The sequence below is a fragment of the Pungitius pungitius genome, chromosome 3 (genome assembly GCF_949316345.1).
Source record: "Pungitius pungitius chromosome 3, fPunPun2.1, whole genome shotgun sequence".
Classification (NCBI taxonomy): Eukaryota; Metazoa; Chordata; class Actinopteri; order Perciformes; family Gasterosteidae; genus Pungitius; species Pungitius pungitius.
Window position 1 is genome coordinate 28,946,900 of NC_084902.1, and position 14,803 is coordinate 28,961,702.

At 46.6% G+C, this 14,803-nt stretch overlaps 1 protein-coding gene across 1 annotated transcript; it reads left to right on the top strand.

Moving 5' to 3' along the window:
* The first annotated feature begins 2,140 nt into the window (after positions 1-2,140).
* On the top strand, positions 2,141-13,416 carry obsl1a (obscurin like cytoskeletal adaptor 1a). The gene is made up of 25 exons (XM_037474615.2): positions 2,141-2,504; positions 3,044-4,269; positions 4,839-5,108; positions 5,253-5,513; positions 5,646-5,951; positions 6,058-6,324; positions 6,412-6,687; positions 6,963-7,077; positions 7,198-7,358; positions 7,462-7,734; positions 7,826-8,101; positions 8,183-8,458; positions 8,556-8,831; positions 8,915-9,190; positions 9,275-9,544; positions 9,642-9,908; positions 9,991-10,260; positions 10,348-10,614; positions 10,992-11,258; positions 11,354-11,466; positions 11,592-11,745; positions 11,906-12,067; positions 12,270-12,374; positions 12,446-12,712; positions 12,868-13,416. The coding sequence occupies exons 2-25, from the start codon at positions 3,117-3,119 to the stop codon at positions 13,143-13,145; spliced, it is 6,606 nt and encodes a 2,201-aa protein (XP_037330512.2). The 5' UTR covers positions 2,141-2,504; positions 3,044-3,116; the 3' UTR covers positions 13,146-13,416.
* Positions 13,417-14,803: the final 1,387 nt, after the last annotated feature.

Genomic DNA, 14,803 nt, shown 5'->3' on the forward strand with positions numbered 1-14,803 from the left:
CACTTTTGGATTAGATGAATGTACACACAAGCTAAAACAAAGCGTTTATGTATTCCATGATAGCATCAAGACTGAGGCACAAATAAGACAATGACGCCCAGAAGAAGAAGTCTTGAGCCCCGCTTTCATCTGCAATGCGTCCTGGGTGATCTAATCATAAGTGGACAGCTCCAAGTACGTCAGGTGACAAGTGGCGTTGGAGTGGGTCTCCACATTGACAGTAGCCACTTGTGACCCGATCTCCCGCTCTTTATGCAGATCAACACGCATATTTATCATTCATATTTGCAAAGGAACAAATGGGTTGTTGCTTTTAAAGGGAGGCAGCGGTGCACTTCCAGCGAAAGAAAAAAAAAAGAGGATAACAGACTGAAGCTAATCTAATCAAACAGACTAGACTAGTGAACATAACGTTGCAAATTACACCACAAAAGATAGGTGGTTAAATGTGTCCAATTTTAAAACATTTTCTATGTTTTAAAATGTTTAGGAGCGAAAAGTATTCTCGGGAGGCACTAATGATAATGACAATATTAATAAGAATACAAAAAAAACATCTGCTTGAACATATGCACTCCTCCATCGGCCTCGCACACATACACACAGATGTTGTTTGTATTTAGGGAAAGCCCTCCTCCCGTCTTTCCCAGAATCACTTGTTGTTTCTCCCAGCATGCATGCAGGTTGCAGGGAGAAAGAGGAGGAGCCAAAATGTCAGAGGTCATCTGACAGAAATGTTTGATCTCTCTTGTTCCTCTCTGCATGTCATTGACCACCTCTCTACCTCCCCCTTTTTCTCCCCAGTATACATTCGCACAGTTAGGTTTGGGATGGAGGATGTGTACGTGCGCTTTCTCACTCTCCCTCTGCTATGGGATCACAAATTTAAAAAGCCTGACTTTGATAAAATCAAAATGACAAGAAACAACAGCCTGGCGCAGAACAGAATCTGTACGTTTTTCATTTACTAAGATAATGTCATCACACTTCCTGTTCCTGCTTTGAACAAATGACATCTTTAGATCATTTTAAATCAAATTCAGTTGATAACATTTTCCAGATATGGTCCCACTGCAGTCGAGAGCAGTCTCTTGATGCTGTTCTCATTCAACGGGGTCAGAGGTCAATGTTGGGTGTCTCAAAAAGCATAATTTCTTATTATTTATGTCCTTGATTTCATGTGGTCTCAGATCAACTCATTTGTTCCTTAAATTGATCTCTAGCTCCATCTAGTGGGAATATTGTGCAGAACCGTCACACCTGTACACGCGTGTCCGTGTCCCTGTGTGCGGGTTGATGGACCCTGTTAAGAAGGCTGCCCACTCTGTCCTCTTCGGCCTTTTGATATTGAAACCCAATCTCAGGACAAAGAGCTCTTGATTCCCGGTGTCATTGTAGCCAACAGCTGCAGGGATGACTGCATGAATGAGAATGTAAGGGTACCAGCAGCCTTAAATGGAGCCACGGGTGCTTCAAATGACTCTGATATTTAAACTGTGTTAGTGACACATGCTTGTTAGCGGCTGCTATGTGTTTCCTTTACTTTACAAATGTAGTGAAGGTCACATGTCTGTGACGAGGGTTCGGGGCGTCCGAAACACTCCACCCGAAGAGATAGCTTCGAGAGCTATGGTCTGAGAATGCAGGAGACGCATGTCAACACCGGATTTAACACCGCTAAGTACTTTAAAGCACAAAAAAAATGTTTATTTTAATAAGTGTCCAGCTATCCTCTATTTCATTTACATCTTTACAAATACACCATCTGGAAAGTTGGACACCTTTTAGACATCAACTCATCCAGATGCTTACGGTGTTTGAAAAGCTCATAAAATTACCATTTGTTACCTTGAATACTCTTTGTAAACGGTTTAAAAACCTTCAGTAAATTGCGGTAAAAGTGCGGTTTCTGCCCAATATCTTAGCTCTCTACTCTTTATAAATTGTCTACTGATTATTTATGGGTCAGCATGACTCATCTAAAGCAGATGGGGTGTCCTTTCTCTTTGAGGGTTGTTGAGCTTAGTGATCCTCAGCAGAGCGCGGCCTCCTCTCTATCTTTAGTGAATGGGCGGCCTCTCTTTATCTGGACCTCTGTCATGGAAGCTGCTGGTATTTTTAGGCGGGGGCTTGCAGTGGCAGCAGCTGCGAAAGCATTTAACGCCCCCTCCTCCCATTCCAAAGGTCTCTCTCTCGCAGTCTTTAGCTGTTGGACAATGACAGTATCAGGGCTGACACATGAAGCGAGCAGTCGGCTCAAACGTCATTTCCTTCACTGCCACATGCGACCTCGCGCCGAACCAAGAGGACACAACCAAGAGCTGACACCTGTGACTACGGGCCGCCAGGTGTGAACGGTTCCTCACTTACTACGGCTCTCAACCAGAATCTAGAAACAACAAACCAGAGGGACGCAGAAAAAGAGCTGAGGAGACTCACATTCTAGAAGAAGAAGGGGCGTGTCAATGAACGCTTTGGGGAACCTAAAGACAGCTCATACAGCGGTGAGTTTATCATTTGTTAAGAAGAATATGCCAACACAATGTTCAATGAGTCGCTGAGCCTCTTTCATGTCTTTACTGATCCATTACTTCTTACATGAGAGGGATAACGCTTTGCACTGGATGCTTCATGATCAAAACATGAGATGTTGGAAAGCAGAAAAAAGCTCTCTAGGAAGTGGAAGAATCATTGAAAAAGACAACAATGCAAAGACACAAAGGCGATCCTTCTAGGACACAGCTGACATTCATGTTCCACACATTTACACAAAGCAAAGAGTCAGTTTTGTCTTTGGTGGCTGCAGACTGAACGGTTTACCTGCTGAGAGGGACATGGCCTCTGCTCTTTTTTTGGACAGACTACTTTATAAATACACTCTTCAGTGAGTTACAGCACCAGCTGAGAGACGACCAAGAGTGACTCAGGACTGCTCAAAACCTGCTTCACTAACCCCCCTGGACATGTTCCATTATCACTGGTATTCAGATTGTGACTTTGGAGTTGAACGCCTAACAAAATGCACATGTTCTTCATCTTACAGCTGCTCCACCAGAGAGAAGAGGGTCTAAAAAATTAAATCCTTCATTCAAACCACAGAGAAGGTAAACTTCACCATGGATATTTTTGGAGGTGCTCCTCGTGTTTTGGGCTACCCCCGCCCTGTGGTAGCACATAGCGGCTCAGACGCCACACTCAGGTGTCAGATTGGTGGGGACCCTCGTCCCGATGTGATCTGGGAGCGTAAAAACACCAGGGTCGTGTCTGATGAACACCACAAGCTCTCTGAGGATGGAAACGCGTACCTGCTGACCATCACAGGAGTAACTCTGCAGGATGCAGGCCAGTATATCTGCAAGGCCAAAAATAGCATAGGTGAAACCTATGCAGCAGCCTGCCTCAAAGTGGAAGGAGAGGCCCAGCCACAGGATGGGGGGCAACTGCAATTAGGAGTCAATGGTATGCAGCAACCAATAAGAGCCAATAGAGTATTTGAAGGACACCAGAATGGCTACTCTACAGCGAAACATGGTGAACACAGGGATGAAAATGGAGAGGCGCTACACGGAGAAAAGCGAGAGGACGAGGATAGACCCCGATTCCTCATCAAGCCCATCTCTTTGCGCGTGGATCGGGGAGAAGACGCCGCCTTCTCCTGCAAAATGTGGGGCAGTCCTCTGCCCGACATGACGTGGGAGAAAGACGGGAAGAGGCTCAGTGAAATCTTCGAGAGTGCACACTTCAGCGTGAGCAGTCAAGATGGCGGCTGGTTCCAGCTCAAGATCTACAGGACGCGCATGCCAGACAAAGGCGTCTACACCTGCAGGGCCGCCAACTGCCATGGCGAGGCCTTGGCAGGAGCCGTGCTGCTGGTGGAGCCGGTGCCGGAACGAGAGGAAGGTAAAATGTCCTCCAATGGTCAGGCTCACAGCCAGTGGTCGCCCAAGCACAGGGGCGGGAGGCTCAGTCTGTCGAGGGTTATCGAGGAGCCGCCCGTCAGAGCGTCTAAAGCCAAGAAGTTTGCCGTGGCGGAGGGGAAACACGCCAAGTTCCGCTGTTTTGTGACAGGGAAGCCCAAGCCAGAGATCATTTGGAAGAAAGACGGGGTTCCCTTAGAACCCGGGAGACGCCACCTGATATTTGAGGACAGAGAAGGCTACTATACACTGAAGGTTCTGTACTGTAAGGTGCAGGATACGGGACTGTATGTGTGTGCGGCATCAAACGCTCTCGGAAACACCCTCAGTGCCGTTCACCTGTCCGTCAAAGGTAGGAGACCCATGCTTTTCTGCAGCATTTCAAAATGTAAAAGGCAAAACAGTGGAGACATGGTATATGGGTAGATGGATGGAATTCCAATGCAATTATAAATAAGTCATTGTGTCACCGATGTACTTAACCCCAAGCTACACTTGTAAGGGCTAATTGCTTGCATGCATTGTTAAAACGCTTGGTGTCACCTTTTAATGGCTAACTATTATGACCTAATCCAGTCATAAAGGCTTGATCATTCTCAGTCAGATGTCTCTTCATATGCCCATTCCAGCACTTTGCCAGCTGCCTCTACTCTATCTTTTAGTCTTAGTCTTGGTCAATGCACAGATAAAATAGATTACAGAAACGGATCTTGGATTAATAAGTATTGAGTGGTGAAATGAGAGACTCCAGCAAGCTGAAAATAATTTGTACTACAATGAAAAAAGTCAGGACTACTGCAAACTGCAAAGTTTTAGTAATCCCCATATACACACACGTACACTGATTCATCTATGTTTTCACTATTACTACAAGCATCCTATATCTGTGAATCATGAACCACCCACTTACCCGTTCTCCAGGCCCAGCGGTGCACTTCAGGCGCCCGTTGCAGGATGCAGAGGTGAGGGAGCGGGACGTCGCCGTGCTGGAGTGTGAAGTACCCGATGAGTCGCTCCCGTCCGCCTGGTACCTGGAGGACCAGCGGCTGATGCCGAGCAGTAAATACGGGATGGAGCAGAAAGGCGCCACGCGAAGACTGACCATCCACGATGTGGGGACGGACGACGATGGAGTGTACCTCTGCGAGATGCCAGACGGAGCGAAGAGCATCGCAGAGCTGTCTGTTAAAGGTAATTTATCAGAGTTACACGTTACCTTTTCCTACAGTCAAGACTGCAACGTCCAACGATCTGTGGATTTGCTACAGAGAATAAGATTCCAGCTACGTTTAACAAAAGAAAATGAACGTAAACAGTACAATTTTTGTCTTACAGGCACTATTGTTCGAAAACTTCCCCGGAAGCTGGAGGTCCTGGAGGGGGAGAACGCTGTGTTCTGTGTGGAGGTGGAGAACGAAGACATGGAGATCCACTGGTTTAAAGATGGTTTGAAGCTCCACGAGACTCATCAGACTATCCTCAAGTCTTTTGGCAAAACTCACATTCTGGTTTTCGTCAGCGTGGCCTATCAGGACTCGGGGGTGGTGACCTTTGTCGCAGGAAGATCCAAGACCTCATCGCGTCTCAAGGTCAAAGGTACGTAAAGGAAACGCTAACCTTCATGTTAGCTTCACAGTTTCAAGGATTGGTTTGAAAACATTCAATAAACATGTAACACTTTTACACATTTTAAACCAGCTACATTCTTTGTTCTTTCCCCACAATTAGCTGCAAGACACTCCCCTCCCATCTGCCCCGTGGGAGTTAACATGGACGTGGAGCGACCCAACAGCACCCTGCTCACTTGGGTTGCTGCCCCCAATAGCCAGACCTCCACCCGGTCCATGTTTGTTGTGGAGAGACAGGAAGTGGGCTCCCCAGAGTGGCACAAGTGCTTCACCTCAGAGAGCGCCGCCTCAGCCGAGATCACCGGTGACAGCGTGCCGTCCGAAGGCGACTACCGGTTCCGTGTGTGTTGCATCAACAAGTACGGCCGAAGCGGCCACGTGGAGTTCCCCAAAGCTGTCCATCTGGGTGAGAAACATCCAGTCGGGGGCAGACACAGTGGAAAGTGTGTATTGTATCGAGAGGAAATCAATCGCTACCAGGAAGGTAAATTCTATTTCTCCATTCTCATTAGCTCCTGGACCAAAGATCTGCAGCGGGCTCAAAGGCTGCGAGGTTGTGGAGGGAAAAGACGCTCCCTTTTCCATCGAATTGTCCGCCCCAATGGTCGGAACCTGGTTTCTGAACAGCTCTCAACTGCAGCATGGCGGACGATACTCAATACAACAGTCTGGAACACGACACTCCCTGGTCATCCGGGAAGCCAGCGCCACAGAGGACACTGCGGAGGTCACGTTCATAGCCAATGGAGTCAGGGATTCAGCTGTGCTCACGGTTAAACGTAGGTGTAGCCATCCACTTTTCCTTCTGTTGAGCATGTGATGGATGCGTTTCTTTGGAGTTTATTTTTGGGTTTTTTTTGTTGCAGCTGCCGTGATGAAATTCAGTCCCCTGTCTGACTCAGACAGCAACAAGAGGGTGGACATGAGTGACCCCATTGTTCTCTACTGCGAAGTCTCCCATCCCTTCGCTCAAGTAACTTGGTTCAAAGATGGCAAGGAGCTGCAGGTGATCGACGGACTCAACATCCAATCGGATGGGAACATGAGGAGGATTGTGATTCAGTCAGCTGATGCATCTCACTCTGGAGTTTATTCATGTGAAACTGCAGGAGATGTCATCAAATTCAACGTGGATGTTGCAGGTGAAATGTTTTTGATAAAGTTGATTAGATTTGATTATAAACATACTCTATAATCATTGCTTAAGTATTTAAAGAATAGTACAGTATAAATGATACATCTAAGTGTTAAAGTTAAAATCTTAAAGTTAAGATCTTTTTTAATGATTTTTTTATCTTTTATATGCCTATTAGATCTATTTAATCTATTTGGTTAAACCACATTGCAATCTGAAAACTTCCCATTTGTAGGAAGCATCCAGCTGTTGACATCTCTCGCTGCTGCGTTTTTTTCTCAGGTCCCCCGGTGGAGTTCAGGCTGCTTCCTGAGGAGGAGCTTCATAAGAGCAGCATGGAGCTGGACCCCGTGGTGCTGCTCTGCCATGTCTCCTCAGACGAGGCCGAGGTCGTGTGGTAAGACGACCAGGAGCTAATGGCTGTTGCTTCCAAAATTTAAAATGATCGCACTTTTGATTTTAATTAGTTGGTCCTTTGTCTTTCATATTTGTCTGTGTGGGATTTGACGTGTCCAAGGTATAAGGACGGCTGTGAGATCCAGCCCACGGACAACATCACGCTGCAGGCAGAGGGGAGCATGAGGAGGCTGATCATCCGCTCTGCAGAGACCTGGGATGCTGGCAGCTATACCTGCAAGGCAGGAAACAGTAGCATGGAGTTCACAGTCAATGTCAGAGGTATCGATACCCGTCTGACTGCCGATGAGCAGTGTTACACATCCACATGCTGGTGAAAGTGCACAACATGCAGAACCACACTCTGACTCCTCTACAAACACAGAGCCTCCAGTGATGATCGTGGAACCTAAGGACGATATTGTGCTGGAGAGCTTGATCTCAGAGGAGATCCAGCTGCAGTGCGAGTTGTCTCGCTCCAGTGGGAAGGTGCGGTGGTTCAAGGACGGCCAGGAGGTGGAGGGAGGCGACAACATCCAGCTGGTGTGTGAGGGTCCTTACAGGAGGCTGACCATCCTCAGCGGCTCAGTGGAGGACGGTGGAGAGTATGTCTGCGAAACAGATGGAGACTCCGTCTTCTTCCAGCTCAGCGTCAAGGGTAAGACCGAAACCTCCCTTTCGTGCTCCCTTACGCCACACAATCGAATACAAAACGTGTGAAGTGTTTAACCATCGTCCTCCTGCACCAGAGCCGCTGGTGAGAATCATTTCCCCCATCGAGTCAGAGCTGGAACTGACTCATCCGGTCACTGAGAGGCTGGAGCTCAGCTGTGAGATCTCCCTGGCGGACGCCCCGGTCCGGTGGTATAAAGACGGCCTGGAGGTAGAGGAGGGTCAGAACTTGTTCCTGGAGGTGGATGGAGCCCGACGTCGACTGGTTATTCCCATGAGCACCATGGATGACACAGGGGAGTATGTATGCGACACTGAGGATGACTCTGTGGCCTTCCTGGTCACTATTGCAGGTACAAATGAGGGCATACGGATTCAATTGCATTTTAAGCTTTTACTTTTCTCTAAAAATGCCTCGATTCCTTTTTGCTCAGAGCCACCAGTGACGCTTACTCGTCCCAAAAACACACCTGACAAATTGGAGAGTTTGGCCGGCGAACCGGTAGTGCTGGAGATCCAGGTGTCCCGGTCAAGCGCTGAAGTTGTGTGGCGACTGAATGGCAGGGAAGTAGAGGAGAGCAGTAACGTCACCATCACAAAGGACGGGCTCATCCATCGTCTGACGATTCACTGTCCCAACCCAGAGGATTCTGGGAAATACACCTGTGATGCTGTTGATGACAAAATTGATTTTGAGGTCAAAGTTTCAGGTAATGAGGCAACGTCAGCTTTGGAGATGATTTCTGTACAGAAATGCAATTCAAAAATCGTTGTGATGATGGTCAATATTTTATCCTGCATCATCAGAGCCTCCCACAAAGATCCTGAGAAAGACAGAGATTAACACAAATCTTAGATCCATGATTTCTGATGACATCGTGCTGGAATGTGAGCTTTCCCGGGCCAACGGCGTCACCAAATGGTACAAAGATAACTGTCGCCTTGAGGGCAATGAAAGGTTCTGCGAAGAGGAAGAAGGTGCTTTTCGCTCACTCGTTATCCTCAACGCTGATCTCGGAGACTCTGGAGAATACTTCCTGGATGCCGGAGATGACAACATCACCTTCCATGTTACAGTGCAAGGTGAAGTTACTGGAGTGAATTTGATTCATTTAATGACTGTTTTAGAATAAATAAATCAACCAGGATTTCCCTCTTTCCCTTAGAGCCCCCAGTGACAATTGTGGGCAACTCAAACGACTCTGACAACCAGGAGATGGTGGAAGGGGAAGACCTGATCCTGGCCTGTGAAGTGTCCCGTGCCAACGCCCCAGTCCAGTGGTACTGCAACGACAGGCTGCTGACCAGCGACTCCCGGACCAACATCGAGAGCTACGGCACCCTGAGGAAAATTATAATCTCAAATGTCCAGGCATCCGATTCTGGGAAGTATGTGTGTGATGCTGTGGACGATAAGATGATAAGCGCCGTCAGGATTCAAGGTGAAAACTCACACCGAAGCCTCCACAGATATGATTATCGACATTATTACTCAATACCATTCCGTCTCTCCTTTACCATCAAAGAGCCTGCAGTTAAGTTTGTGAACAAGGAGGACGACGTCGTCGTGACGGGTTACGAAGCGGAGGGCGTGACCCTGACGAGCTACGTGTCAAAGGAAAGCGCTCAAGTGCGTTGGATGAAAAACTGGACGCCCGTGGAAGGCGAACGTACCCGAGCTCTCACAGAGGGGCACAAACGCACCCTTACCATTGAGCCTTTGAGGCGCTCTGATGCCGGCGAGTACACCTGCGATGCCAGCACGGACCAGGTCCACTTCAGCCTGCTGGTGAAAGGTTCAAATTTCAAATTTTTTATCTTTTCATCATATAAAATTAAACAAAAATTAAAGTGCAATATTATATTCCATATATATATTTTTCTGTATGTCAGAAATGAGAATCAAGTTTGTGAGGCCACTCCAAGACACGGTGGCGCATGCCGACGGTATGGTGACCCTTCGCTGTGAGGTGTGCAAGCCTAAAGCAGACGTCCAGTGGCTGAGGAACGGCGTGGAGGTGGTTCCAAGCAGGAGGTTCACCATTCGGGCCGACGGTGTGGAGCGGAGCTTGACCCTCCACCGGTTAACCAGAGAGGATGCTGGGGAGTACACCTGTGAGTCCAGAGATCACCGGACCGTGGCGACACTGAGAGTAGAGAGTAAGTACGCCCGCGCTGCTTTGATTTTCTGTCTTCTCTTGAGCGAGGTGGCGAGTTCACAAACTGTCCCGTGTCTCTTCAGTGCCTCGGGTGGTGGAGTTCCTCACAGAGCTCCACAACACCACTGTGCTTGAAGGAGAAGATGCCACCTTCAAGTGTGTGGTTTCCCCTGAGGATGTCCAGCTGGCTTGGCTCATGGACAACGAAGCCATCCCCCTTGGAGATCGTTTCCAGGCAAACCAGAACGGCCTGTGCCACACTTTGGTTGTTAAGAAATGCCAGATGTTGGATTGTTCGAAGATTACAGCGGAGGCCGAGGGACAGATGAGCAAAGCCAGCCTCAGAGTTCAGGGTAAGGCCAACTGATGAAAAGCTGTTCACCAGAATCAACAGCAGTGCATTGTGATTCCAATTTATGTCAATCCTCCCTCATATTCAGAGGCTCAGGTCATGTTTACAAAGAAAATGGAGGCTGTCATGGCGGAAGAGTTTGGTGACGCCACCCTGGAGACAGAGATCAGCCTTGAGATTGGAGAGGTCCAGTGGATGAGGCAAGGCGTGGTCATCCAGCCCGGTCCCCGACACACGCTGGCCCAGAGCGGCTGTAAGCGTAGCCTGGTCATCCAAAACCTCAATCTGTCAGACCGAGGAACCTATCGCTGCGAGACCCTGCATGACCGGACGCAGGTCAAACTCAATGTAGAACGTAAGATGTTTGGACGGCCTCAATGATTTATCACTCATCTAAACTGTTGTGTCAAAGCAGTTTAATCAAGGTTTTTGACTCAGTCCATAAAGATACAAAGAATAGCAAGACTAGACCTGTACATGTGAAAAGCTTTTGGAAACACAGAGTGCAGAATGACACTGTTCCTGTAGGTGTGGTTTTAGTAATCCGATGAAGTGAGCTGGGTCTATATTTGATCCACCTTTGGTTCTCCCTGAACCACGGCGTTCTTTCAGTGTACATTGAAATAGTTGGCTGTGCAAGAAGGATTTAGTAATTATTCTTCACATGCACCATTCCTAAGGAGTGTAATGTATTTAGAAAATCTTTTGTCTCCCTCATCTCCTCCAACCTAGCTCGTAAAATCTCCATCCGTAAAGGCCTAACGGATCAAGAAACCGTTGAGCGAGAGACCGCCTCCTTCGAGGTGGAGCTCTCGCACACAGATGTGGAGGGAATCTGGCAGAAGGACGGCATCCGCGTGAAACCCAACAACCAGTGGCGAGTGAGCACCAACGGGCTCGTCCACGGCCTCACACTGTCCAACCTCACTCTGGAGGACACGGGCACCATCGTCTTCTCAGCTGAGGGGGTGCGCACCGCCGCCAGGCTCACCGTCAAAGGTAGCTATGGGCCTGTGGACTCAGTGTTGGAAGCCTTTGATTGAATTGGATTCATCGGCTGGTTGATTCGATAATTGGATCTGTTAAACCGGCAGAGACTCCGGTGTCTTTCCTGAAGACGCTAGTTGACGTCCGGGTGGAAGAGGAACTCCCGGCCACTTTGGAGTGTGAATTCTCCAGACAAAACGTCGAAGTCAAGTGGTACAAGGTAAAAAAAAAAAACATCTGCTCTCGACCTGTGATTTGGCCTCACGGTAGAAAACTGCAGGCTGTGATGGTCACGTGTTCTAAACGCATGAGCAATACATCTGTTCCTTCGCTTCCGTCAATCAGAACGGGGCGGAGCTGAAGCCGGGGAACAATTGTCGGATCTACTCTATGGGCCGCAAGCGGTTCTGTCAGATCATGTTGTGCTCCCGGTCCGACTCCGGCACCTACACATGTGACACAGGGGACATCAACACTTGTTGTTCACTCGAGGTGTACGGTTAGTGTCCAACACACACCATGTGAACTCAGTTTTATGTTGTTTTGTTCAAATGCTGAAACTGCATTGAAGGGATTATACACCTCCACCTAGAGGTTGCAACGAGAGAGAGACGCTAATTCTGTTTTCGTTGATCTAAATGTCTTTGCTAACCTCACAGAGCATACGTTGGAGATAGTGCATGACCTGGAGGACCTTTACATTAAGGAGGACCAGAACGCGGTCTTCATGTGTGAGGTTTCCTTGGAGAATGTTGCTGGCGAGTGGTACAAAGATGGCCACAAGATCCGGCCCACTAGCAGCATCAAGATCCGCACCGAAGGTCAGAAAAAGAGGGGTTTGATTGTTGAATAATTCTGTTAAGATGGAAATCCAAATTGGATCAGTATATCAGTAGGTAGTTCACCAACAAAGGTACCAAAGTTGTGAAAAGATTCAGCACATCTGTAAGGTAGAGAATATCTAGAGGTGAATAGAACATTTTGAGCTTCAATTTAGATGATCTGAAGTCTGTTCTTCTTTAGGGACCAAACACTTCCTACTGATGTGCAACGTCACTGCCGAGGATGCTGGGGAAATCTGCTTTATAGCTAAGGATATTAAATCCACGGCTTCCTTAGAAGTAGAAGGTAAGTCCTCCTTTGACTCTTTTAGAATGCTGGCAGCTTAAAAAATCTCAAAACCTTTCTTTTTACTTCAGAACTTCCCGTTTGCATTGTAAAACCGCTGCGAGATCGAACGGCCTTGGAGAAACACCGCGTGATCTTGGAATGCACAGTTTCCATGCCTCGCTCCAGCGCTGTCTGGTACAAGGGCAGCGAGGAGCTGGTTCCCTCGGATCGAGTGGAGATCCTGGCCGACGGATGCTCACACAAACTGGTTATCCAGCAGGTGGCTGTGGAGGATGAGGGCACCTACAGCGTTGAGGTTGGGGAGCACACATCCAAAGCCAAACTGATGGTGGAAGGTACGTTGAGTTCGGGGCTTAGAACTTTAAAAGATGTGTGTCAAATGTTTGAATTTGACTGTTGAAGGGTGATTTGTTTGTACCAATACTAATGTATTATTATCATTAATGTCCTTTGTTCTTATGTTTCTTAACACTTGCCTTTTTTTGTGCAGCCCAAGCACTCGTCATGGTCACAGAGCTCGAGGATGTGGAGGTAACGGAGCCTGAGCCGGCATCCTTCCAGTGTGAGGTGTCCGTCGCCATTAACAAGCCGCCCCTCTGGACTCTGAACGGAGAGACCCTTCAACACGGCCCCTCGGTCCGCGTGGAAGACCACGGAAGGGTCCACAAACTCACCCTGAAACAAACCAGCGTGGACATGAGCGGTGTGGTGAAGTTTACCATGGGCAAGGCCAAGAGCAATGCCACGCTCAGTGTAACAGAAACTTAGGGGAAGAGATAGAAATGCAAGTGAGTCTGAGACAAAACGAAACTGACAGTAAAAATGGGACTTTCCCATCTCAGCCAAACATTTCTACATTGATTTGTCATGTTTGGATAACCTACATTTTCCTGTCCCGGATTTTACTTCAAATTGAGGTTATTTAGCGACAATATGTTACTTCAGTCAGGTTGTTCTTTTTTTTTACTGTGTCGTATATATTTATTCGCCTGATTTCCGATTGACTTTAAATACATTCTTGTATTCTGATGAAATTTTCCCCCCATAAATGAACGTTCTACTCCGGCAAATTTGTCACTTTTTTCTGAATAGGGACACAAATGTCTTAACATATATACATCATTGATAAATAAACTAATATTTTGCATAACTATTTAAATGTACCACATTCAGCAGTCTTTGTTTTTAAGTTCATTATTTACCTGGGAAATTGTCCACCTGCCCTTTCACCCAAGATTAATAATTCAAAGTGTATCCTCCTTGCTTCAATCCCTCATGCTACTTTAAAATAATGATTTGATAATATCTCACTTGTAAAAAGAGAAGAAAAAAGGTAGATACAAATACTTCATTTAAATAATTCATGTTAATCAAAGACTGTGTGGGCTGAAACGCCGAGTGTTAATTCTCCTGAAATAAAGAGAATTCCTCACATGGAGCTAACGTTGCCCTGGTTACAGTACAACACTACCGTTAGCTTACCTGATCGGTTACTCATCACTTAAACTAACTTAAAAGTGCACTAAAGCTTTTAGAGATTAAGAACACTAATAATAATATTTATTTGTGAAAAACCAACACTACTATGTCCAGAACAGGGTCCGTTATATAGCACAAACACAGCAAACGGCTGACAAGCTACGCTAGTTAGCGCTTCTGGCATTAGCACTATTAACGGTTAGCTAACTGACTTGTTAGCTGCTCCTCATATTAACATTTCATTATCATGTAATTAGACCTTAGCTAAAATGAAAGTAAATATGGTACTCACGTGTATTGAGTGTCCAGAAACACGACTCCAAATGCTAATGTTTATCTGCGTTTGGTGGCTGTGTAACTAACGTTAATGAACATTAAGATGACAGGCAATCGTTAGCTAACAGGCTAACAGGTTAGCTGACAGATGGCTAATTAACGGTTATCGAAGCTCGTGCTGCCACCAGCCGGCCGAGACGTTAAATACATGACGTCACGTTAATGAGGTCGCAAAGTAACGTTTCAATATTCGCGTCAAGCAGTTTTTAAAATTAAAAATAGGAAATAGGTAAATTATTGGAAACATTGGTTTAAACTACTAAAATGTTTCCTATTCTAACAGCAAGGGCGCTTGAGACACAATAGGATTTCATTTGACAGACGCTATGTTTTATTGGTTTGAGAAGAAATGCTCAACGTCAAAAGCACTAGGACCATCTTTCTTTTAACATTTATGGGTGGGGAAAAGAAATTTATTTATTACATACAATACTTGGATAATTCGGCAATATAAAAGAGTTCCAAAATTATGTTACATCTATTCAATCACGAGTACAGTAACAGGAATTTTCCATATATTAATGAAGATTTGTTTGCCTTCTTAGTGTGCAAAACAAAAATATACATATCTACTGAATGTGTAAGAAGTACAGTATCAGCAAACGAGCCCC

Excerpts from the sequence above, each read along its gene's own strand:
- obsl1a (XM_037474615.2), top strand. The coding sequence starts at position 3,117 with ATGGATATTTTTGGAGGTGCTCCTCGTGTTTTGGGCTACCCCCGCCCT. Across the intron at positions 8,102-8,182 it reads CTTCCTGGTCACTATTGCAG|AGCCACCAGTGACGCTTACT; the intron begins GTACAAATGAGG and ends CTTTTTGCTCAG. Across the intron at positions 11,259-11,353 it reads CGCCAGGCTCACCGTCAAAG|AGACTCCGGTGTCTTTCCTG; the intron begins GTAGCTATGGGC and ends TTAAACCGGCAG.